Source organism: Panulirus ornatus, chromosome 17 (assembly GCF_036320965.1).
Source record: "Panulirus ornatus isolate Po-2019 chromosome 17, ASM3632096v1, whole genome shotgun sequence".
NCBI classification, from domain to species: Eukaryota; Metazoa; Arthropoda; class Malacostraca; order Decapoda; family Palinuridae; genus Panulirus; species Panulirus ornatus.
The window spans coordinates 18,361,958-18,389,282 of NC_092240.1; the positions used below are offsets into that span (position 1 = coordinate 18,361,958).

Sequence of the window (27,325 nt, forward strand, 5' to 3'; positions counted from 1 at the left end):
CTTCAGTTTGGTCTCCCACTTCTCCTCATTCCCTCCACCTCTGACACATATATCCTCTTGGTCAATCTTTCCTTACTCATTCTCTCCATGTGACCAAACCATTTCAAAACACCCTCTTCTGCTCTCTCAACCACTCTTTTTTATTACCACACATCTCTCTTACCCTATTATAACTTACTCGATCAAACCACCTCACACCACATATTGTCCTCAAACATCTCATTTCCAACACATCCACCCTCCTCCGCACAACTCTATCCATAGCCCACACCTCGCAACCATATAACATTGTTGGAACCACTATTCCTTCAAACATACCCATTTTTGCTTTCCGACATAATGTTCTTGACTTCCACACATTCTTCAGTGCTCCCAGAATTTTCACCCCCTCCCCCACCCTATGATTCACTTCTGCTTCCATGGTTCCATCCGCTGCCAAATCCACTCCCAGATATCTAAAACACTTCACTTCCTCCAGTTTTTCTCCATTCAAACTTACCTCCCAATTGACTTGACCCTCAAACCTACTGTACCTAATAACCTTGCTCTTATTCACATTTACTCTCAGCTCTCTTCTTTCACACAGTTTACCAAACTCAGTCACCAGCTTCTGCAGTTTCTCACATGAATCAGCCACCAGCGCTGTATCATCAGCGAACAACAACTGACTCACTTCCCAAGCTCTCTCATCCACAACAGACTGCATACTTGCCCCTCTTTCCAAAACTCTTGCATTCATCTCCCTAACAACCCCATCCATAAACAAATTAAACAACCATGGAGACATCACACACCCCTGCCACAAACCTACATTCACTGAGAACCAATCACTTTCCTCTCTTCCTACACGTACACATGCCTTACATCCTCGATAAAAACTTTTCACTGCTTCTAACAACTTGCCTCCCACACCATACATTCTTAATACCTTCCACAGAGCATCTCTATCAACTCTATCATATGCCTTCTCCAGATCCATAAATGCTACATACAAACCCATTTGCTTTTCCAAGCACTTCTCACATACATTCCTCAAAGCAAACACCCGATCCACACATCCTCCACTACTTCCGAAACCACACTGCTCCTCCCCAATCTGATGCTCCGTACATGCCCCCACCCTCCCAATCAACACCCTCCCATACAACTTACCAGGAACACTCAACAAACTCATACCTCTGAAATTTGAGCACTCACTCTTATCCCCTTTGCCTCTGTACAATGGCACCATGCACGCATTCCGCCAATCCTCAGGCACCTCACCATGAGTCATACATACATTAAATAACCTCACCAACCGGTTAGTAATACAGTCACCCCCTTTTTTAATAAATTCCACTGCAATACCATCCAAACCTGCTGCCTTGCCGGCTTTCATCTTCCGCAAAGCTTTTACTACCTCTTCTCTGTTTACCAAATCATATATATTTATATATATATATATATATATATATATATATATATATATATATATATATATATATATATATATATATATTAGAAAAGCAAATGGATTTGTATGTAGCATTTTTGGATCTTGATAGGGCATATGATAGAGTTGATAGAGATGCTCTGTGGAAGGTACTAAGAATATATGGTGCGGGAGGCAAGTTGTTAGAAGCAGTGAAAAGTTTTTTCGAGGATGTAAGGCATGTGTTCGTGTAGGAAGAGAGGAAAGTGATTGGTTCTCAGTGAATGTAGGTTTGCGGCAGGGGTGTGTGATGTCTCCATGGTTGTTTGATTTATTTATGGATGGGGTTGTTAGGGAGGTGAATGCAAGAGTTTTGGAAAGAGGGGCAAGTATGCAGTCTGTTGTGGATGAGAGAGCTTGGGAAATGAATTAGTTGCCGTTCGCTGATGATACAGCGCTGCTGGCTGATTCATGTGAGAAACTGCAGAAGCTGGTGACTGAGTTTGGTAAAGTGTGTGAAAGAAGAAAGTTAAGAGTAAATGTGAATAAGAGCAAGGTTATTAGGTACAGTAGGGTTGAGGGTCAAGTCGATGGCAAGGTAAGTTTGAATGGAGAAAATCTTGAGGAAGTAAAGTGTTTTAGATATCTTGGAGTGGATCTGGCAGCGGATGGAACCATGGAAGCGGAAGTGAATCATAGGGTGGGGGAGGGGGCGAAAATCCTGGGAGCCTTTAAGAATGTGTGGAAGTCGAGAGCATTATCTCCGAAAGCAAAAATGGGCTGTGTTTGAAGGAATAGTGGTTCCAACAATGTTGTATGGTTGCTAGGCTTGGGCTATGGATAGAGTAGTGCGCAGGAGGGTGGATGTGCTGGAAATGAGATGTTTGAGGACAATATGTGGTGTGAGGTGGTTTGATCGAGTAAGTAATGTAAGGGTAAGAGAGATGAGCATGGTTGAGAGAGCAGAAGAGGGTGTTTTGAAATGGTTTAGGCACATGGAGAGAATGAGTGAGGAAAGATTGACCAAGAGGATATATGTGTCAGAGGTGGAGGGAACGAGGAGAAGTGGGAGACCCAATTGGAGGTGGAGAGATGGAGTGAAAAGGATTTTGAGTGATTGGGGCCTGAACATGCAGGAGGGTGAAGGGCATGCAAGGAATAGAGTGAATTGGAACGATGTGGTATACCGGGGTTGACATGCTGTCAGTGGATTGAACCAGGGCATGTGAAGCATCTGGGGTAAACCATGGAAAGTTCTCTGGGGCGTGGATGTGGAAAGGGAGCTGTGGTTTCGATGCATTATTACATGACAGCTAGAGACTGAGTGTGAACGAATGGGGCCTTTGTTGTCTTCCTAGCGCTACCTTGCGCACATGAGGGGGGAGGGGGCTGTTATTTCATATGTGGCAGGGTAGCGATGGAAATGAATAAAGGCAGACAGTATTAATTATGTGCATGTGTATATATGTATATATCTGTGTGTGTATATATATGTATACGTTGAGATGTATAGGTATGTATATTTGCGTGTGTGGACGTGTATGTATATACATGTGTATGTGGTTGGGTTGGGCCATTCTTTCATGTGTTTCCTTGCGCTACCTTGCTACCACGGGAGACAGTGAGAAAGCAAAATAAATAAAAACAAATATTATTTACTTATTCATTATAGTTTGTTGCTGTCTCCCTGACTTTACTCCCAAGACATTTCCAAACCTCTTCCCCTCAAGACATTCCCAAACCTCTTTACCTTTAACCTTGAGCCTCGTTTCACTCAGAGCCAAAACATCTAGGCTCCTCTCCTGGAACATATTACCTATCTCTCCTTTTTTTAATCTTGGTTACATCCACACACATTTAGACGCCCTAATCTTAGCCTTCAAGGAGGATGAGCACTCATCGCATGAGTCTTTTGTCTGTTTCACCTTTCAGAAAGTCAAAATACAAGTAGGGGAGGGTTTTTAGCCCCCCACTGCTGTCCCCTTTAGTAGCCTTCTACGACACGTGTGGAATACATGGGAAGTAGTGTTTCTCCCCTGTCGCAGGGATAAAGTGAGATAAAGTGAGAGGGTCAGGAGAATGATTTGGTCTGGAAAACAGAGAAGAGGTAGTGAAAGCTTTGCGGAAGATGAGAGCCTGCAAGGCGGCAGGTTTGGATGGTATTTATTTATTTTATTATACTTCGTCGCTGTCTCCCGCGTTTGCGAGGTAGCGCAAGGAAACAGACGAAAGAAATGGCCCAACCCCCCCCCCATACACATGTATATACATACGTCCACACACGCAAATATACATACCTACACAGCTTTCCATGGTTTACACCAGACGCCTCACATGCCCTGATTCAATCCACTGACAGCACGTCAACCCCGGTATACCACATCGCTCCAATTCACTCTATTCCTTGCCCTCCTTTCACCCTCCTGCATGTTCAGGCCCCGATCACACAAAATCTTTTTCACTCCATCTTTCCACCTCCAATTTGGTCTCCCTCTTCTCCTTGTTCCCTCCACCTCCGACACATATATCCTCTTGGTCAATCTTTCCTCACTCATCCTCTCCATGTGCCCAAACCACTTCAAAACACCCTCTTCTGCTCTCTCAACCACGCTCTTCTTATTTCCACACATCTCTCTTACCCTTACGTTACTCACTCGATCAAACCACCTCACACCACACATTGTCCTCAAACATCTCATTTCCAGCACATCCATCCTCCTGCGCACAACTCTATCCATAGCCCACGCCTCGCAACCATACAACATTGTTGGAACCACTATTCCTTCAAACATACCCATTTTTGCTTTCTGAAATAATGTTCTCGACTTCCACACATTCTTCAAGGCCCCCAGAATTTTCGCCCCCTCCCCCACCCTATGATCCACTTCCGCTTCCATGGTTCCATCCGCTGCCAGATCCACTCCCAGATATCTAAAACACTTCACTTCCTCCAGTTTTTCTCCATTCAAACTCACCTCCCAATTGACTTGACCCTCAACCCTACTGTACCTAATAACCTTGCTCTTATTCACATTTACTCTTAACTTTCTTCTTCCACACACTTTTCCAAACTCAGTCACCAGCTTCTGCAGTTTCTCACATGAATCAGCCACCAGCGCTGTATCATCAGCGAACAACAACTGACTCACTTCCCAAGCTCTCTCATCCCCAACAGACTTCATACTTGCCCCTCTTTCCAAAACTCTTGCATTTACCTCCCTAACAACCCCATCCATAAACAAATTAAACAACCATGGAGACATCACACACCCCTGCCGCAAACCTACATTCACTGAGAACCAATCACTTTCCTCTCTTCCTACACGTACACATGCATTACATCCTCGATAAAAACTTTTCACTGCTTCTAACAACTTGCCTCCCACACCATATATTCTTAATACCTTCCACAGAGCATCTCTATCAACTCTATCATATGCCTTCTCCAGATCCATAAATGCTACATACAAATCCATTTGCTTTTCTAAGTATTTCTCACATACATTCTTCAAAGCAAACACCTGATCCACACATCCTCTACCACTTCTGAAACCACACTGCTCTTCTCCAATCTGATGCTCTTTACATGCCTTCACCCTCTCAATCAATACCCTCCCATATGATTTACCAGGAATACTCAACAAACTTATACCTCTGTAATTTGAGCACTCACTCTTATCCCCTTTGCCTTTGTACAATGGCACTATGCACGCATTCCGCCAATCCTCAGGCACCTCACCATGAGTCATGCATACATTAAATAACCTTACCAACCAGTCAACAATGCAGTCACCCCCTTTTTTAATAGATTCCACTGCAATACCATCCAAACCTGCTGCCTTGCCGGCTTTCGTCTTCCGCAAAGCTTTCACTACCTCTTCTCTGTTTACCAAATCATTTTCCCTAACCCTCTCACTTTGCACACCACCTCGACCAAAACACCCTATATCTGCCACTCTATCATCAAACACATTCAACAAACCTTCAAAATACTCACTCCATCTCCTTCTCACATCACCACTACTTGTTATCACCTCCCCATTTACGCCCTTCACTGAAGTTCCCATTTGCTCCCTTGTCTTACGCACTTTATTTACCTCCTTCCAGAACATCTTTTTATTCTCCCTAAAATTTAGTGATACTCTCTCACCCCAACTCTCATTTGCCCTTTTTTTCACCTCTTGCACCTTTCTCTTGACCTCCTGTCTCTTTCTTTTATACATCTCCCACTCAATTGCATTTTTTCCCTGCAAAAATTGTCCAAATGCCTCTCTCTTCTCTTTCACTAATACTCTTACTTCTTCATCCCACCACTCACTACCCTTTCTAATCAACCCACCTCCCACTCTTCTCATGCCACAAGCATCTTTTGCGCAATCCATCACTGATTCCCTAAATACATCCCATTCCTCCCCCACTCCCCTTACTTCCATTGTTCTCACCTTTTTCCATTCTGTACTCAGTCTCTCCTGGTACTTCCTCACACAGGTCTCCTTCTCAAGCTCACTTACTCTCACCACCCTCTTCACCCCAACATTCACTCTTCTTTTCTGAAAACCCATACAAATCTTCACCTTAGCCTCCACAAGATAATGATCAGACATCCCTCCAGTTGCACCTCTCAGCACATTAACATCCAAAAGTCTCTCTTTCGCGTGCCTGTCAATTAACACGTAATCCAATAACGCTCTCTGGCCATCTCTCCTACTTACGTAAGTATACTTATGTATATCTCGCTTTTTAAACCAGGTATTCCCAATCATCAGTCCTTTTTCAGCACATAAATCTACAAGCTCTTCACCATTTCCATTTACAACACTGAACACCCCATGTATACCAATTATTCCCTCAACTGCCACATTACTCACCTTTGCATTCAAATCACCCATCACTATGACCCGGTCTCGTGCATCAAAACCACTAACACACTCATTCAGCTGCTCCCAAAACACTTGCCTCTCTTGATCTTTCTTCTCATGCCCAGGTGCATATGCACCAATAATCACCCACCTCTCTCCATCAACTTTCAGTTTTACCCATATTAATCGAGAATTTACTTTCTTACACTCTATCACATACTCCCACAACTCCTGTTTCAGGAGTATTGCTACTCCTTCCCTTGCTCTTGTCCTCTCACTAACCCCTGACTTTACTCCCCAGACATTCCCAAACCACTCTTCCCCTTTACCCTTGAGCTTCGTTTCACTCAGAGCCAAAACATCCAGGTTCCTTTCCTCAAACATACTACCTATCTCTCCTTTTTTCACATCTTGGTTACATCCACACACATTTAGGCACCCCACTCTGAGCCTTCGAGGAGGATGAGCACTCCCCGCGTGACTCCTTCTTCTGTTTCCCATTTTAGAAAGTTAATACAAGGAGGGGAGGATTTCTGGCCCCCCGCTCCCGTCCCCTCTAGTCGCTTTCTACGACACGCGAGGAATACGTGGGAAGTATTCTTTCACCCCTATCCCCAGGGATAATATTCATATATATATACATATACACACACACACACATACATACGCACATATACACACACACACACATACATATATATACATATGAGAAATGTAAGAAACAATTTAGAAAACTGAAACTTCTAGCTTGAAATGAATGAAAAAAATGAATGTCACATAATGGTTCAACCTCTGGCTATGGAAAAAAGGAAATGTATAATTTATTTACACAAACGTCAGTAGCAGTTCTCATCAATTTAACCACTGTATCAATAAGCTTCAATGTCTAAGCTACATTTTTCTCCAATTTCACTATTTTCCTTCACATTTTCAATTGTGTCTGAAGGTTCTACTTCAAGAGTGATTGTTTTTCCAGTAAGGGTCTTCACATCTTGGTTACATCCACACACATTTAGGCACCCCACTCTGAGCCTTCGAGGAGGATGCTTTACTTGTGGTGCTGACTTCCCTCTTTAAATTTGATCGCCGTTTCCCGCGTCTTGGAATAGTTGGGGCAACTAGAAGCATTATATGGTGGCGATCCTGTATCCCAATGCTTTATAGAATCTGATAGAATCCTCTTCTTTCTTGTGAGATCCCCAACTCAAAGCATATCTCAAAATGATCCTAGCGTCCCCGATGTCCTTCTGGATAAACTTGGCTGTAGTGGATGGTATTGCTGAGAAATTTATTAAAGAAGGGGGTGACTGTATTGTTGACTTTTTGGTGAGGATAATCAATATATGTATGGTTCATGGTGAAGTGCCTGAGGATTGGCTGAATGCATGTATAGTGCCATTGTACAAAGGCAAAAGGGATAAAGCTGAATGTTTGAATTACAGAGGTATAAGTTTGTTGAGTATTCCTGGGAACTTTTATGGGAGGGTGTCGATTGAGAGGGTGAAGGCATGTACTGAGCATCAGATTGGGGAAGAGCAGTGTGGTTTCAGAAGTGGTAGAGGATGTATCGATCAGGTGTTTGCTTTGAAGAATGTGTGTGAGAAATATTTAGAAAAGCAGATGGATTTGTTTGCAGCATTTATGGACCGGGAGAAGACATATGATAGAATTGATAGAGATGCTCTGTGGAAGGTGTTTAGAGTAAATGGTGTGGGAGGTAAGTTGCTAGAAGCAGTGAAATGCTTTTATCGAGGATATAAGGCATGGGTACGAGTAGGAAGTGAAGAAAATGATTGGTTCCCCATGAATGTCGGTTTGCGGCAGGGGTGCGGGATGTCTCCATGGTTGTTTAATTTGTTTATGGATGGGGTTGTAAGGGAGGTGAATGCAAGAGTTTTGGAGAGAGGGGCAAGTATGCAGTCTGTTGTGGATGAGAGGGCTTGGGAAGTGAGTCAGTTGTTGTTCGCTGATGATACAGTACTGGTGGCTGATTCGGGTGAAAAACTGCAGAAGCTGGTGACTGAGTTGGGTAAAGTGTGTGAAAGAAGATAGCTGAGAGTAAATGTGAATAAGAGCAAGGTCATTAGGTTCAGTAGGGTTCAGGGACTAGTCAATTGGGAGGTAAGTTTGAGTGGAGAAAAACTGGAGGAATTGAAGTGTTTTAGATATCTGGTAGTGGATTTGACAGCGGATGGAACCATGGAAGCGGAAGTAATTCATAGGGTGGGGGAAGGCGCAAAGGTTCTAGGAGCATTGAAGAATGTGTGGAAGGCGAGAACATTATCTCGGAGAGCAAAAATCAGTATATTTGAAGGAATAATGGTTCCAACAATGATATATGGTTGTGAGGCATGGGCTATAGATAGGGTTGTGCAGAGTAGGGTGGATGTGTTGGAAATGAGATGTTTGAGGACAATATGTGGTGTGAGGTGGTTTGATCGAGTAAGTAATGAAAGAGTAAGAGAGATGTGTGGTATTAAAAAGAGTATGGTTGAGAGAGCAGAAGAGGGTGTATTGAAATGGTTTGGTCACATGGAGATCGACAAAAAGGATGCATATGTCAGAGGTGGAGGGAACAAGAAGTGGGAGACCAAATTGGAGGTGGAAGGATGGAGTGAAAAAGATTTCGGGCGATTGGTGGCTGTACATACAGGAGGGTGAAAGGCGTGCAAGGAATAGAGTGAATTGGAATGATGTGGTATACTGGGGTTGATGTGCTGTCAGTGGATTGAACTAGGGCATGTGAAATGCCTGGGGTAAACCATGGGAAGTTTTGTAGGGCCTAGATTTGGAAAGGGAGCTGTGGTTTCGGTGCATTACACATGACAACTAGAGAATGAGTGTGAATGAATGTAGCTTTTGTTTTCTTTTCCCAGCACTACCTTGCACGTGTGCAGAGGGAGGGGGGTGCCATTTCATATGTGGCAGGGTGGCAACGGGAATGGAGGAAGGCAGCAAGAATGAATATGTACATTGTATATATTGGAAAGGATCACAGTTTTGCACATGATCAAGTATATTCCTATGAGTCCAATGGGAAATGGAAACACGATAAGTTCCCAAGTGCACTTTCATGTAATAATCACTTCATCAAGGGAGACACAAGAGAGAAATATAACAGTCAGTTGATATACAAAGAAGAGACACAGCAAGGACGCCAATTGATAAACATGTGATCATCCAAGACAGACAGTGAACGTATCATAAGAAGGTGAATTGTTTACAAATTTTATTAACAATAAAGTTATCCAAGTTGTGTAGACCATCACTAATAGTAAGACTATAATTCTTTGTGTACTTAATAATAGAGGATTTAATGATATTTCTCGTGGTAATGGAGTTAGCGTTAATAACTGAGATGGCATTACTCCAGTCAATACAGTGATCATGTTTTTAACGTGATTAAACATGGCATTTGATTCTTGTCCCATTCTTATACTATTTCATGTAAAGATTACTGTGTATTTCAATTCAATGGAGGTTATTATACCCAAAAATTTGGTATGGCATTGGGTAACCCTCTTTCACCTGTACTAAGTAATCTTTTCATGGAATTTTTTGAAACAAAATTACCAAGGGATATCTTACCTTCTAATGCAATTTGGTTTAGGTATGTAGATGATGTTCTTTGTGTTTGGCCAACAAATGAAATTTACAAATATTTCTCCCCTTACCTAACAATTTAGTACCTTCCATCAAATTTACCGTAGAAAGTGAAAATAATGGTATGTTACTACTTTTAGATTACAAGATGCATAGGCAAGGATACAAGTTTAAGTTTAGCATATACAGAAAACCTACCAGTGTATGCTCATATATCCATTATTACTCATCTCAACATGACAGAGTTGAATTATCATCATTTCAATCTATGTTTCTTAGGGCATTACGTATTTGCAGGCCAGAGTATATTGATGATGCATTTGAGAAGATATATTCTATTGATTCTAAGTTAAAGTACCCTAGTTCTTTCATTGATAAATCACTTAGATTAGCAAAGAAATCATTTTATAGAGTTGAGCCCAAACCTCCCATTGACACCAAGACTCTTTTAGTTCTCCCTTTTGATAATATTTTTACTTTACTTCCCATGTTGCTTAAATCCTTTAATTTAAATGTTGCCTTCAGCAACACTAATACTATAAAGAATATCTTAATCAGGAACTCACCAGAAAATTCTCCTGGGTGCATCTATAAAGTGCCATGTAGAAATTGTGATAAGTTTTATGTTGAGCAGACTGGTAAGGATCTTTCTGTTAGACTTAAGCAATATAAGTATAGTATAAGAACAGGATAAGAATCAAATGCCATGTTTAATCACGTTAAAAACTATGATCATTGTACTGACTGGAGTAATGCCATCTCAGTTATTAACGCTAACTCCATTACCACGAGAAATATCATTGAATCTTCTATTATTGAGTACACAAAGAATTATAGTCTTACTATTAGTGATGGTCTACACAACTTGGATAACTTTATTGTTGATGAAATTTGTAAACAATTCACCTTCTTGTCCACATAGTAAGTTTATGATACGCTCGTTGTCTGTCTTGGATGATCGCATGTTTATAAATTGGCGTCCTCGCTACGTCTCTTCATTGTATATCAACTGACTGTTATATTTCTCTCTTGTGTCTCCCCTGATGATGTGATTATTCCACGAAAGTGCACTTGGGAACTTATCGTGTTTTATTTTCCCTGAGGACTCATAGGAATGTGTATATATGTATATGTCTGTGTATGTATATGTATGTATATGTTGAAATGCATAGGTATGTATATGTGCATGTGTGAGTGTTTATGTATATACATGTATATGAGGGTGGGTTGGGCCATTCTTTTGTCTGTTTCCTTGTGCTACCTTGCTAACGTAGGAGACAGTGGCAAAGTATAATAAAAAAGGAAAAAATAAAAGACATAAACCACCCATCCCAGAGACCTGCCTTTACGTGGAATCACTCACTCTCATCTCTTCCTATTCTCACTCATGCCTTGCTCTCTTTATAATAGCTACTCACTGTTTCTCATAGTGTTCTTTCTTCACCACATATTCATAACACTCTCCACAAAGCAGCTGCTTCTACTTACCCAAATTCTAATTTGCTTTCTTTCTTAGCCCCTGAGCCTTTCTGTTGACTGCTTGCCACTTTCTCTTCACATCTCTCAGTCACTTGTAGTCCTCCCTTGCAGATACTACCCATACACCTTCCATTTCTCTTTCATTAGCAACTTAACTTCCTTATCCTAGGTTCTCTTTCATAAGCAACTTAACTTCCTTATCGTAGAATGTACCACTCTTTTTTGCATATCCACTTACCTTGCACATGCCATACACATTCCACACATGGAAATATTTTTTCTCTAAATTCCTCGTAATCCGCACCTACTCTCCCAGCCTTTTTAGTGAACCTTTCCTTTGGGGAGGTCAGCAGTAGAAGTCTTTGGCATTCCTTTAACATATCTGTTACTGATACCTTACTTTAGATGTTGAGGATCTACCTTGTGTGGCATAAGGGTTACCTTTAGGGCAGGCAGACCCTAGTTTACTGCAAGATAACTCTTTTGCCTATTTAATTTTCTTTTTGAAAAAGTTTTTCTCTTGCCTCCTCCTCCATGTTGGTGTGCCCTCACAGCTCATTGGATGATCCAGCCTTGGAGTGAAATATGAGTTTTGAAATATGAAAAATGGTTTCTGGGATGCTGACTGGCATGAGTTATTCTGGGGTTGTGCCCCACCTAACATATCTGTCTCTTTTGAAAAGTCTTTCTCTTAACTAACTGTGACCTCCAGGGGGTGGACATTTGTGTTATAAGGCTTATGAAGCAGGTTGGTACCATTAATCAGAAAATGATGACATCATTACTGAGTGAAGGTTGCTCATTGGTTACTGGGCTATCCAGTGCTTCCCTATCCAGTGAGATGCTTTAACTGTGCTTATGAAAAAATAGATTATATGATGTAGTCAAAAAAAAGATAGAAGTAGTTTCAGTACTGAAACCTCCTCAGCCCCTTGTTCAACTGTGAGTGGAGAGAACCCAACGAGATCTTGAGATTGTAGGAAGAGAGTAAAAGGGGAGTAAAAGGGACGACCATTTGAGGATGATGGCTCATAATGTAAATGAGAGTATGAGGTGACAGTTATAGTTTGGATGTGTTGGGGATTGGGGAAACTCATATCCTTGGGTAAGGTGTGTGGATTGAAAATGATAATGATGAGTGCAAGTTTTGGGAAGATGTGGAAGGAGGAGCAGTATGGAAAGGGATGAATAAAAATTTTTCATGGAAGAGGGAAAGAAGGATATGCAATTGTGGATGGAGTGCAGCCAGAACATCACAGTTGCCCACTCCTCTCGGAGGGGGAGAACACGTTGACCTCTTCAGTGTAGTGGAGTAGTTCAAGAGTAGTGTGGGTAAAAGGAAAGACTGGAATTGTGAAGAATGCATGGGTATGCATATATGCACCTGTGAATATGAAAACTGTGCAGAAAAAGGATGAATTGAAGAGTTTTTGGAGAAATTTGAGTGACTTTATAAATGAGTTTGAGAAGGAGAGAAAGGTGGTTGCAATGGGAGATATGAATGCAAGGATAGGATGTGATGAAATTTAGGGAGACAATTGGCAAATGGGAAGTGCCAAGAATAAAATGAAAATGGAAGTAATCTTGTGGATGTCTGTGCTGAGAGGGGTTTATTCCTTGCAGACACTTTTCTGCACAAGATGATCTACAGATAGATGTGGATGAGAAATAATGGAAGAAAAGAACAAAAGTGTTTGCTTGGCTTTGTAACAGTGGATGAAATGTTTAGAAAGGTTACACTGAGTATTAGAGTTGTGAGAGGATTCTTTGGAGATTCTGACAAATTTTCAGTTTTGTTGAGGTGAGGATCAGGAAGATTGGAAATTTAAACTTTTGGCAAGGGGGAAGAATCAGAGAGAATTCAAGGAGGAGTATGAAAGAAGGGTGACAGAATGCTTTGATGAAAGTGCAGGGATGCAGTCATGTGTGAAAGAGGTGTTTAAAATATGTAGAGGAAGACTTTAACTGTTAAAGTTAGTAGAATTAGTAATTGCATACAAGGTTGTGAGATATAATGATAAAAGTGGAAATGTACAGTGGATGGATAGAATTAGAAATGTTGTGGAAGAAAGAAAAAATGTTTATGTTAGATATTTCGAAAGGAATGTACCAGTTGAAGATTAGCAAAGGAGGAGGGAAGAATGTAAGATGTGTAAGCAGAATGTTAAGAAGTTGAGTGAAAAGTTTAGGGAAAATATGAAATTGCACTGGAAGGTGAAAGAAAAGAAAGAGTTGGATGTAAGAGGGGAAATAGATAAGAAGTAAGGAAGGGGAGCTGTCGAATCAAAAGGAGGAAGTGAAAGGAAGATGTAAAGATTATTTTGAAGAACTGATGAATGTGAGAGAAGATGAAGCCACAGTTATTATGTGCATGGGTATAGAGGGTGGAAAGGAAAGGGTACAAGTGCTGGGGCTTGTAACAAGAAGGGAAATAAAAAGGGTGAAAATAAGTTTGAATGTAGGAAAGGCCCCTGAAGTGGATGGTACTATAGCTGAAATGTTGAAGTAGGGAGGGGGAAGTGTAATGGAGTAGATGCATTTGATATGCAATTTTGGGGTTTTTAGGAAAGGTAGGGGATGTGTGGATCAGATTTTTTTTGGTCAAAATGAATGTGAAAAAATATCTAGCAAAAGGCAAGAAGCTGTATACAACTTTTATGGCTCTGGAAAAACTTATGACAGAGTTGAGTGGAATGCCTCATGGGATGTCTTAAGGATATAGTGGGTAGAAGGATAACCGATGGATGATGTGAAAGCCTTCCATAGGGTAACAAATGCACGTGTAGGAGTGGATGGAGAGTGAGTGAAAGTTTTGTTATACATGTGGATATGAGGCAGGGCTATGTGACGTGAAAGTCGCTTTTTAATGCATGTAAGGGTAGAGTGATGAGAGAGAGGAAAGCAAAGCTAGGGAAAGGGGTTGCAGAAATGGAGTGTGGTGGTGAGGTTTGATGGCTAGTGACAAGCCTGTTTGCTGATGATACTATGTTGTTTGCTAAGAGTGAAGAGGAGTTGCAGAAGGTTGTAACTGTGTTCTATGGTGTGTATAGATATAGGCAATTGAAGGTAAATGCTAGTAAAAGTAAAGTCATGGTGTTTAAAAGGAAACAGAGTGAAAGGTTTGGTGGCTAGTGACAAGCCTGTTTGCTGATGATACTATGTTGTTTGCTAAGAGTGAAGAGGAGTTGCAGAAGGTTATAAGTGTGTTCTATTGTGTGTGTAGATATTAAGCAATTGATGGTAAATGCTAGTAAAAGTAAAGTCATGGTGTTTAAAAGGAAACAGAGTGAAAGTATAGATTTTGCAAAGCTGTTTAGATTGAGAGAAGAAAGTGTACTGAAGTTTGTTATAGATGTGTCGAGAGAGAGGCAAATGCGAGAGAATTTAAGTATTTAGGAGCTGTCTTGGGTAAGTTTGGTGATATGGAAGGAGATACAGGGAAGAGAATAGTAAGGGCAAAAGAGTCATTGGGTCCCTTGATATAACAATGAAGGGTAGAGGTTTAAGTATGGAAGTGAAGAAAGGATTAATGGACAGTATAATCCTCCTGACACTAACCTATGCAGCTGAAACATGGGCATGGTATGAGTCACAGAGGACATGAATTCAGGCTGTGGAAATGAGCTATTTGAGAGGACCATTTTGTGTGACTAGATGGAATTAAGAAAGAAATGAGTGGGTGTATGAGAGATTTGGTATAGGAGGGAATGCAAAGGGAATGAATTGTGGGGTGATAGAGTAGGTGAAACATAATACTTAGAGGGGGTTTGGGCATATGGAAAGAATGTAAGATGTGGAGTTTACAAGGAGAGTGTATGATAGTATGATTAAAGGGGTTGGTGTGAGAAGAAGACCACCAGTGACATGTGGAATTAGAAGGGAAGAGCACAGAAAGGAGAGAAAAGGTAGGAGAATGCATGGAATGGTGTATGCAAGAGAGACATGTGAGGATAGGGATAGTGGGGACTTTATGCCATGGCCAACACCTTGATAGTAGTTCCTGGAGGGAATGGGCACCAGAGATAGATGGAAGAAGAGCAGGAGGAGCATCATTTTGTAGGTACTGTTAGACATTTTAAAGTTTTGATGTTAGTTGATGTAGTGTTGATATTATCATATCTCTTGGCTACCCCTCTTTATCAGTGAGAACAATTTTGAGCTTGCAGATAAAGTGCAGCAGTGTGCCACCAGTGTGACACCTACAGGTGCATTGATTGCTGATGCCAGAGGTGAGGTCATGAAGAATGTGAGTTGAATGATGAGGCTGAATCAGGGATCAAGATTGGTGTTTTAAGTTTGTTTTTAGCAGAATGTGTTTTTTACCTACGGATCAATACCATTTTAAACTGTTTTCATATTTAAATGATTATCCTGTTGATGTACTGTATATATCTTGGCATTTTATTGTTATCTTTAAGAGAAAATTAGGTCAAGAAATCTTTCCCATGAATGTGAACCCCCCTTATTTCATTGAATCCTATGGTAATATGGGATTCTATTAAGCTATTTTACAAGAACGCATCTCTAACGATAGGTAGGGACTGGACATAGGCTGCTTGCATATATAGAAAGGGGTTAGAGGCATTTACTTCACCAAAAGTAGTGGCATGTTAATATTTTGGGGGCCTTGAAGCAAAAGCATACTTTTCTACAGTGGAAAAGTGAACATTTTCGGAGCCCCCAACCTATCAGTCCCTGGGATGATTTAAGAAAAGTTGGACCTTCTCATTTTTTGGACACCTAAACTGTTCTGGCCTGAGATGATTTAAGGAAATGTTATCTGTTCATTTTAAAAGCCCCCTCCTTCTCCCATGCTATTGGCCCTGGATTCCACCCCCTTTTCTGCTTCTCCCTTAATTTGCTGCTGACCAGAAGACAAGGGGTAAATAGATATAAAACCTCTAAGGATCTTGGAGATTCTTTGAAGGTTTGCAGAACACAGTCCCAGTGAATTTTTTTTTTCTTCAAAACTTACATCTATAAGATATGAGTATTATACAGTAAAAGGGTATCTAGTTTTAGCTGATGGATTATATGGTCTCTAGGCTTATGAAATGTTTAAGAATTTTCATAATTCACTTTAAACCATATGTAACATGAAGTTTTGAGATGGTGATAGATAATGATTTAAATGTATCAGTGTTTTCTGTAGATGGTGCAAAGTGGGATATATCAGAAATTTTTCATTGTTTGCAGTTATTCTCATGGAGTGAGCAGTCCTAGTCGGCATGTGCGTACCAGACTCTACTTCACGAGTGAAAGCCACATACACTCTCTTCTCACTGTCCTACGTTTTGGTGGACTTATAGATGTAAGATATGTTTTTTATGAGTTCAGTAATACTCTGCTGTGACTTCTTAATAATAATCCCTGTATTTTACATATTGCATGTGTATTAGACAATGTTTCTTGGAGACTGAGAGCTCCATTTTGCTAGACTTAGCCCTACCAGGTGATGAAAACTAACAAAACCCAAAATTTATGGCCAAGTTATTCACTAACAACCATTTTCAAACTCCCTGGATCCCCACATTACTGTAGAAGTACCAGTACTAAGTGCACCTCTCTCAATAGTTAGTCAGTCAGTTAGTCATGACAAAACTTATCTAAGTTATGTTGATTTCATTCATGATATTTTTTGTTGTCCATCAGGGTAGTCTATTTATTAAGGTTTTTTATAAGGCATTGGCCAAAGCCATTGCTATACTGTAAGGAACAGAAATGTCAGAGGACTTGTGATGAATACTTGATGTTAGAAGGAAAGTGATTTATAGCTTGCAAACTGAAAAAAATGTTTTATGGTTCGGCAATGAGAATTTGCTTAAGCAATAACAGCAGCAGTAATACAGTTTATCTTATGTCAAAGGACACTTAATTTTGTTGCTTATACAGGTTGAACCACTTTGATCCAGCAGCTTTGGGACCTGGCCATTGCTTGACCACAGAAAATGCTGGGAAACAGAAATTGACCCCAAAGGGAACCCCCTATGTAAACATATTCCCAACCCCTAGTCTTGCAAGCATATTCCACATACATATTTGTTAGCATTATACACTTGTTCTGGGGCTAAGTTTTCCACTGCCACTAACTGTGCAAATTCATCTACAAACTTTGTCATAGCTTTGTGATGAGTATTTAATGTAATGATCTACCATAGGTTGATAGTTGGCTTTGGTTTACTCTTGTTACTATTGTTGTTTTATAGTTATAATCAAGGCAGTCAGCCCAGGCTGCATCAGTCCCTGCTCATATACTCTCTCTCGTCCTGGATGTATTGCTGTTGGTTGTTTGATGGAGAATTAGAGTTTTTATCGATTCTTTTAATACAGCTTTACAAGAATCCGTGTCAGCACTACTCTTTTATCCATACACATCATGTGCTGAAATTTCATGTCTCCATATAAATTTGTGTAACCATCCTTGCGAATATTCATCTCATAGTCTAGCTTTTGTTCTTTATGAAAAGCTTTGGCCTGCTCAATCAGCATCTCCCCCGGAAATGCTTATAAGTTAATTATGTCAAAGCTTAAAAAATTTATAAGTGCACTGTCTAATTCTGTACTCCTGACACCTTTCAAAGTTTTCCGAAACTTTACACTTTTCTGGCTTTCATTTTCAGCAAAAAAACTGAGTATAAGAAATTTCCTGTGTGGTGAGGTAGCAACGGGAATGGATGGAGGCAGCAAGTATAAATATATACATGTGTATATATGTATGTGTCTGTGTATGTATATGTATGTATACGTTGATATGTATATGTACGTATATGAGCATGTATGGTCATTTATGGATTTGGAGAAGGCATATGATAGAGTTGATAGAGATGCTCTGTGGAAGGTATTAAGAATATATGGTGTGGGAGGCAAGTTGTTAGAAGCAGTGAACAGTTTTTATCGAGTATGCAAGGCATGTGTATGTGTCGGAAGAGAGGAAAGTGATTGGTCCTCAGTGAATGTAGGTTTGCAGCAGGGGTGTGTGATGTCTCCATGGTTGTTTAATTTGTTTATGGATGGGGTTGTTAGGGAGGTGAATGCAAGAGTTTTGGAGAGAGGGGCAAGTATGCAGTCTGTTCTGGATGAGAGAGCTTGGGAAGTGAGTCAGTTGTTGTTTACTGATGATACAGCGCTGGTGGCTGATTTGTATGAGAAACTGCAGAAGGTGGTGACTGAGTTTGGTAAAGTGTGTGAAAGAAGAAAGCTGAGAGTAAATGTGAATAAGAGCAAGGTTATTAGGTACAGTAGGGTTCAGGGACAAGTCAGTTGGGAGGTAAGTTTGAATGGAGAAAACCTGGAGGAAGTGAAGTGTGTTAGATATGTGGGAGTGGATTTGGCAGTGGATGGAACCATGGAAGCAGAAGTGAATCATAGGGTGGGGGAGGGGACGAAAGTTCTGGGAGTGTTGAAGAATGTGTGGAAGTTGAGAACATTATCTCAGAAAGCAAAAATGGGTATGCTTGAAGGAATAGTGGCTCCAACAATGTTATATGGTTACGAGGCATAGGCTATAGAGTTGTGCGGAGGAGGGTGGATGTGCTGGAAATGAGATGTTTGAGGACAATATGTGGTGTGAGGTGGTTTGATCGAGTAAGTAATGAAAGGGTAAGAGGGATGTGTGGTAATAAAAAGAGTGTGGTTGAGAGAGCAGAAGAGGGTGTTTTGAAATGGTTTGGTCACATGGAGAGAATGAGTGAGGAAAGATTGACCAAGAGGATATATGTGTCAGAGGTGGATGGAATGAGGAGAAATGGGAGACCAAATTGGAGGTGGAAAGATGGAGTGAAAAAGATTTTGAGTGATCGGGGCCTGAACATGCAGGAGGGTGAAAGGCGTGCAAAGAATAGAGTGAATTGGAACGATGTGGTATACCAGGGTCGACGTGCTGTTAATGGATTGAACCAGGGCATGTGAAACGTCTGGGGTAAACCATGGAAAGTTGTGTGGGGCCTGGATGTGGAAAGGGAGCTGTGGTTTCGGTGCATTATTACATGACAGCTAGAGACTGAGTGTGAACGAATGGGGCCTTTGTTGTCTTTTCCTAGTGCTACCTCATGCACATGCGGGGGGAGGGGGTTGTTATTTCATGTATGGTGGGGTGACAATGGGAATGAATAAAGGCAGACAGTATGAATTATGTACATGTGTATATATGTATATTATCTGTGTGTGTATGTGTATGTATACGTTGAGATGTACAGGTATGTATATTTGCGTGTGTGGACGTGTATGTATATACATGTGTATGTGGGTGGGTTGGGCCATTCTTTCATCTGTTTCCTTGCGCTACCTTGCTAATGCGGGAGACAGCGACAAAGTAAAATAAATAATAGATGTGTATGTGAGTGGTCAGGTCATTTTTTGTCTGTTTCCTTGCACTACCTCGCTGATGCGGGAAACAGCGGTTAAGTGTAAAAAAAAGAACTTAACAGGACTTTTGATTAGCTCGGCTGAAGTGTAGACAGATTTTGGCATTTTAGCACTGTTGACAGTGCCACTCTGGTGGCAGATCCTCAAACTAATGGTGGCAGATTCAAAATATACCGAACCATGGGAGTTGCCAGACCACAAGTGCCAGATTCAAGAGGTACAACTTTCTTTTTTTTTTTTTTTTTAAACTATTCACCATTTCCCGCATTACCGAGGTAGCGTTTAAGAACAGAGGACTGGGCCTTTGTGGAATATCCTCACCTGGCCCCCCTCTGTTCCTTCTTTTGGAAAATTAAAAAAAAAAAAAAAAAAAAAAAAAAAACGAGAGGGGAGGATTTCCAGCCTCCCGCTCCCTCCCCTTTTAGTCGCCTTCTACGACACGCAGGGAATACGTGGGAAGTATTCTTAATCCCCTATCCCCAGGGATAAAACTTGTATTGATATTTTAGTATTATTTTTGATCTTCAAATGCAACAAAAACAAAGCTTTTAATGAACAATGAATTGTTACTGATGGAGGTTATATACATTCTAGATATCAATTGACCTGGATTAGATTTTATTAATACCTTAAGTGCTCAAAAACCCAATTTACAATCTCTGTATTTTCTGTATTTAACTCTGGATTTTTGTACTTTATCCTGTGCAAGGAAATGTGAGACTAGCAGAATGATAAGGAAGCTATGACAGTTCTTGAGACTTATCTTTGACACAGATGTTTCCTTGTTTTTTTTTAGATTTGCTTATGAGAAGGGGTTTTATATTTTACATTTCATAAAACCTGAATTTTTTTAGTTTTGTTATGTAGAAAGACTTCTATGTAAGTCCTTTCCCTGTCTCTTTTTTTTCCCTTTCATAATCCTTTCTGTATTTCTGTTAACACTCGGCCTTAATGTGGACTTTTGTGTATGGTTGGAGCTTCTTGAAAAATGGAGAAAGGTAAAGCTGGTTGGGTTACTTTCATGAGTAGTTTGTATGATCTTTTAATCTAAGAACTGTACATTGATACTGTTTATATCATTTAGAAGTGTAGCAGAGCAAGCAGACCATTAATCTTTTTTTTCTTTGTTCCAGGAGGTTAGATCAAAGGGAGGCTTGGTTCTTATGTCTGTACAGGATATTCTGTAGGAAATACTTTGAATTTACTGGACAGTGTAAAATTATCCTAGCTTTTAAATTATCTGGTGTATTAACCAAGTATAGTTGCTGTTAAAAGTGAAGATTTTTTTTTATTTGTTTCAGAAGGTTAGATCAAAGTGAGTCTCAGTTCTTTCTGTATATGATATTCTGTAGAAAATACTTTGAATTGCTGGATGTCATCATCCTAGCTATAGAATTATTTGCAGTATTAGCCAAATATAGTTGCTGTTGAAATTGAAAAATCTCTTTTTCTCTCTTCCAGAAGGTTAGATCAAAGTGAGTCTCATATTCTTTCTGAATAGGATATTCTGTAGAGAATTCCTTGAATTTACTGGACAATGTACTATTGTCCTTGCTATAAAAGCATTTGCAGTATAACCAAATACAGATGCTGTTGAAAGTGAGTAGGTAGTAGTTGGTAGGCAGCCAATGACCAGGGAGGAATATTACCATTGCTACTCACCTGGGTTTTGGGTGGGTTAGTGATGGCATGCATAGTGTTTTAGCACTTTATTGATCATCAAGTTGTATTCATCTGACCTAGGTAGCTGTCTTTTCTTTCTGCCTCACCCATACATGGACTACAGGCATTCTGTCTACAAATATACATTCTCTCTTAGTCACATATAACCCATGACAATACTTTACTCACACAGGTCATTTTTCATAACTCTAAATTTTCCTGCAGTGAGCACTATGTGTTAGCTCTGCCTTTTGGGAAAATGGTAGGAGCAATAGATAGAAGTAATAGTTTGGAATATTTAGGCAGGAACATAAGGTAGAAGTAGTAGGGAGGAACATTAAGCAGGAGCATTAGGTAGTAGTTCCTAAAGTTGGAGTAGTAGGGAGGAGCTTTAGGCAGGAGCATTAGGTAGTAGTTCATAAGGTAGAAGTAGTAGGGAGGAACATCAGGCAGGCACCTCTGTGAGTACTACACTAGAGTTGACCTTTGCCAGTGGTCTGTTAAGGGTGAAGCACTAAGGGCTAAGAAGGAAGTACTGGAGTTCACTAGTTATGGAGACTATTGCTGTGGCCACCCCTTTGTGGGAGTTCCAGAAGGGAACAGGTGTCAGAGATATGGATAGATAGATGGAGTGAAAGTGAAGAATATTAAGCAAAACTTTCACATTATATAGTAAAATTATGTATTCCTTAATACTTCTGAGACGTTTCTTGCCTTATTTTTTTTTTTATTTTTTACTAATGTAACTAATGGTTATACATCTGTATTGGTTTGAAGTTAGAGCACCAACTCTTCTGTTTCCTCTTCCTAAATGAAGTACTTTCTGAAGTAATATGTTGAGTTGAATTGCATCATTCTTCCTTTTTGTGTTGTACTTACTGCCTTTAAGATAAATTACAGGGAGAGACTTCAGAATACCTGTCCTTTTCTGAAGCTTTCACAGTCTTGATGAAGGGGGCCATCTTATTTTGTAGAGTGTAATACATTTTTATTTTGATTAGCCTTGAATTATACTCTGAAATGACTAACTGTCTACTGAAGCAAAGGTAATGGTAATGCTAGTGAGTTGATGGTTCCAGGATGTCCAATATTCTTTGATTGGCTAGGGCTCTTTTGTTGAGTATTTGGTGATCACTTTAGCTGATATTCTTTCCTATGAACAAAGTTGAAAAAACATCTAAGAAAGCACTTACTTTCCCTTCAGCAATTGTAAAACACAAGACTGCAGATGTACATTTCACAGGACTCTCTGACCATACATAGATCTACCCATTCCTGTGATGTTACAGTGGAGGTGACATTTTTTACCTCCACTCATTTTCCTATTTTTCTCTTTTGCTGACTGGTGCTGAAGACCCTGTTGACTGAAGCTTGATGTTGGCTTGTGGTGTCTACACTGTCATTTCTGTCCTTTAGCAGTGTTGGATGGGTATGAATATCTTTTAATTGTGGGTTTTCCATAGCATGAATCATAAGTACCTTGTTCTATCTTCAGAACCAGTGTAGATGCTACAATATATTAGCAACCATAGATTAGGATTTGATGGGCACACTGAACTTTTACTGTTTTCTATATTTGGAACTCTTTCTAGTTACTGTGGAATGATTTTGGATCTTATATATTTGAACAAGCAATTAAATAGGCAGATCAAGCTACCAAGTTTGAGGGGGCCAGGTTTAGAATAATTGATATGACCCAGCTGTGTAGATATCACAGAATAGATTCGGGAAAAGAATTAGGCACATCAGCAAACATTGCAATTTTACTTACTTATAACCTTAATCACATTGGATAATTGAAATAATGCAATACATAGCAAGGTTTTGATTAGATTCATGACTTTATTTCAGTCCAAATGTGTTTGTACAAAACTGACTCCAGAAATTTTTATTAGTTCATACTAAATACCCTTAATTTGCGTGATTTATACACATATGCATAGGAAGTAATGAGTGTCGGTGAAGCTTGGGCAACTAACTTTTCACTTGCTCTACATAATGGTCAGGCATTCATAATTTTCATAATGCTATCTCTAGCAAATGTAAGGTTGGATAACTTCTTTTAAGTAGAGAGTAACTTTAGTAAAGCAATTAGCCCAGAACTTTTTTTCAGAAAATCTGCAGTAAACCCATTTGTTCTCCATGATCAATCATCAGTGTGACTAGTTGGCAAAGAATATGTACTTTAATGAAGAAACAAACTCTTTGTAAATTGTCAAAATGAATCCATGTCCTGTATTAAGTGCCCCATGGGGTTTTCTATGAATACATTTTGTAGTAGGGGAATGTGGCTTTTCCCTGGCTACATTTCAAACAGCTGCTTAGTCTTTGTAATCCCAGAGTGAATTTTTAGTTCCATACAGGGACTATGTCTTTTTGAAGCACCAGATCCACCTCAAAGTTGAATTCAGTTAGCTATTTAAGCACCCACCATAAAAGCTTGAACATTTTTATTTTTTTGAGTTTTAAGAACACCTTTCACTCTCACAATAAGTTCTCCATGATATTTCATAAGTGCAAGTCTCTACATATCATGTGTTGCTCAGCCTGATTTCTCTTCATATGATGAATACATCATACTTTTGGAATGTTTCTCAGGCAAATTTACAAACAGTGACTCCCCACATGACCTAACCCTCCTTTACCTTTGCATTTTATATACTTGCACATTGAACAGGTGATGATATATGAGTAGAAACTTAAAAGTAGGGATTAGATTGCCTTAATCTTTTTAGACAACACATGGGGTAAAGAAAACTGATATCAATGATTTATTCTTTACTGGTTAAACTTTGCTCAAGATATAGTCAACAACATTTAATTTTCTAGAATGATGACATGACTAAACTAGGCCAGATTGGCTTCCGATAACAGATGGTGACATTTATGCTAAATCAGGGAAGAGAACTGCTTCACTTGTTAAAACGTCTGTTTACATAGACAATAACATCATTCCAGACAATTACAGAATGCACATTGAATTATATAACCAGATAAACTACACTTATGGATAACAAAAAGAACTAGGAATATTGGGAAGTACTAAATATTGAGCTTCTTAGTGACTGACATTCCTTAAGCATCACAAATGTGTAAACAAAGCACAAGCTTTTGTTTAGTTCACTGTGATATTGCTAGGAGTGACAAAGAATAAGATAATTTCTATAAAAGTTGCTTTATTTCTTTATGTAGACATATTTTGCTTATTAGCATGCACAAAACATAAATATTTTCCCACTTGCTTCCTTTCATTTACTTTGAAAACAAAAGTCTTTGACTCCCTCCTTGAATTTGATGTTTTACAAAATCAGGTTCAGAGGGACAAGATGCAGTGTGCAGAAAGAGAATCAGTCTCTTCTGCACCAAAGAATTATAAGTGGCAGGGAGCATTAGGTCAGCTTTAGGGAATATGTGCTCTGCTTCAGTTGTCGAAACTGGCAGTAAAGCTAATACTATCAACAATATCATTGCATTGAGGGCAACCTTGGAACATCATGCTAGGTATCCAATACCTGTTGTTAGCCAGTTGATTTATGGTTCCACACCCTCTTTTTCTACTCTGAATAGACTTGATATGTCAGTAATGAATCTCAGCATATATTGCTGCAAGCATGCCTTCTGAGCAAAGATTTTTGTCTCAGGTGACCTATTTAAGACAAAGGCAGATTTTGTAAGATTCACCTCTTGAGTCCTGTGCAGTATGCATAAAGCCACTTTTTGGCTTGGATTGATGTCATTCAATTCAGGGGCACTGAGTTTAGGTTTCAGCTGCATCCTCTGTCCTGGGGGCTTCTAAGCAGTTGTTTCTTGCCTTTATCAGTTTAGATAGATCCTGTTTCATGCTTTCAGGCTTCGTATGAGAGTCCTCAGATGAGCATTTCTTTATCTGTGGAGAAGGGAGCCTTTTTCAGTCATTTGCTAATGCAAGGGTGTGCCCAGTGTCCTTGTTTGCCTTGATTCTGGTAGATCATATAATATATATTCCTTTTTTTTTCCTCCAGATGAAATATTGGGACCCCTTCTTTGGGGTGAAGAACCCATTCCAGGTAGAGGTAGACCTTGGATTCCTTTTTCCATCCCTAAAATTGAAGGACTCTGATTCAGAGGCTTCTTATGCTAGAATAGTCTCAGGAGTCACTTTTAGAAGTTGGACCTCAGTTTTCCTTAATTCTAAAGGTCAATCCATGTTTCTTGTCATGGATATCACTTGCTGCCTGAAGGTTCATTAAGTTGGTCACTGTTTGCAGGGAGTTTTGTTTTGTGTTGGTTACTCCCAGATTTATCTCATGCACAACCATTTTCCAGGATGAAAGACATGTTTAATGCCCAGCAAGTCCTCATAGAATTCAGACATCTGTGTTTTGTTGTGGCTGTACTCAAGAACCCAGCCTTGTCAGGTCTACTTTGGGGAGAGACAACGATGATTTTTGGACTTTCCATACGGCCCCCATTTTCCTATGGAGGATTTTTGGGCTATGCCTGCGATGTTCAAAGCCCTTGAGGACATAATTTAAGTATTGAGGCCATGTCAGATAAACCCAAGCTGACAAATCTGCCTTCTGGGGAAACAAAGGCATTTTCTTCAATCATCCAGACTGCCCTGTTCGCACAGAGGACTTATGTGGCTAATTTTGAGATGTATGTGGGCCCTGAGGATACAGAACATATCCGTATGATAAGATATGACTCTTATTTATTACTTTTAAAGCTTCTTTTTAAGTGATTGTCATCAATCTGTCTTGGACCTTTCTCATAGTGTCTCCACACATGAGGAAGGACAGTGAATGGCTTGTTTTTTATTCATTATAAATGCATATAACTAACACTAGTTAGCTCAGTAAAGGATAAAGGCATCTGTAAACTAATTAAATACTATAAAGCATGAAATTATTTTTAAGGTTAATTACAGGAGGTATTAACCCCCTTCCTGCTTCTTTGGAAATCTCAATTTTACTGCATACTTCTTTGTTCCACATGACTCTTTATCCTGGCCAGAGCATTTAATTAGTCCAGAGCTATCTGGGAGGAGATTAGAGCATGCCTCAAAGCAAACTTTCCATGAGAGGCTTTTATGCAGTCTTTCAGATCTTAGCAGTAGTGCACACTTAAGCCAGGTCATCCTTAATAGGGGAGAATGGATGGAGTGATTGCACTTCTTGCCCTCCTTTGCCTCCTTTATTCCCTATGAGGTTATTCGGAAAGTTCCCAAGATAGATACATTTTAAGAAGCAAAGGTATGTTAGCTGTTTACAGAATATGACTTGTACCTCACCCCCACTGGACCATTTAGAGTGGGTACGTGATACCTCACAAAGAGACCAAAGGTACACAGTCCAAAATAGGTTCAGAAGAGATAATGAATTAAGGGTTTTGTTACCTCTAGTTTGATTTTTTGGGGAGATCTTTGCCACTGTCATTCATCTCTTTTTTAAGGGTTTTCCTTAGTGTACCTATGGCCCCACTCTGCATGAAGCAGGGTTGATCCTTCAAGGGAGTCTTTTCAAGGCCATCTTCCTGAGTATTCAGATAACTCTTAGTCAGTTGGGGTTATCCTTATTACTTTTGAGAGTTTTAGAAATTCAACATTTGGATATATCTAACATTGAGAAGAGGTCTGGGATGAAATTAGAAATGTGTAACTCTTATGTCAAGAGAAATCTTTACCATGCAGGAATGCATGGTAAAGATGTAAAACAGGACTGCAGAAAGATTCAATCAGGAAAAAAACCTTTTGGAAATGTCTTCTCTACATGCTCACATCTTTATTCAAAGTGTGTTTGTGAGCCCTTTAGATATATTACAGGTCAGTCAGCCTCAAATTAGAGAAGCCTATTGACACTTCACAATGATTCCCAGATGAAAATTTGTTTAGTTTCAAAGATAGTATACAAACTTGCTATCTCAGGGTGATGCTTTTGATCTTGGCATAGCCAATTGTTTTTCTGTT

General features: G+C 39.8%; 1 protein-coding gene across 1 annotated transcript in view; it reads left to right on the plus strand.

Annotated features, from left to right (window-relative positions):
- The window catches only part of LOC139754592 (inositol hexakisphosphate and diphosphoinositol-pentakisphosphate kinase-like), a 264,046-nt gene that overhangs the window by 19,258 nt on the left and 217,463 nt on the right, over positions 1-27,325 (plus strand). The window contains exon 3 of the mRNA XM_071671998.1: positions 16,549-16,663. Coding sequence (XP_071528099.1) covers positions 16,549-16,663 — 115 coding nt within the window. The remainder of the gene's footprint in view (positions 1-16,548; positions 16,664-27,325) is intronic.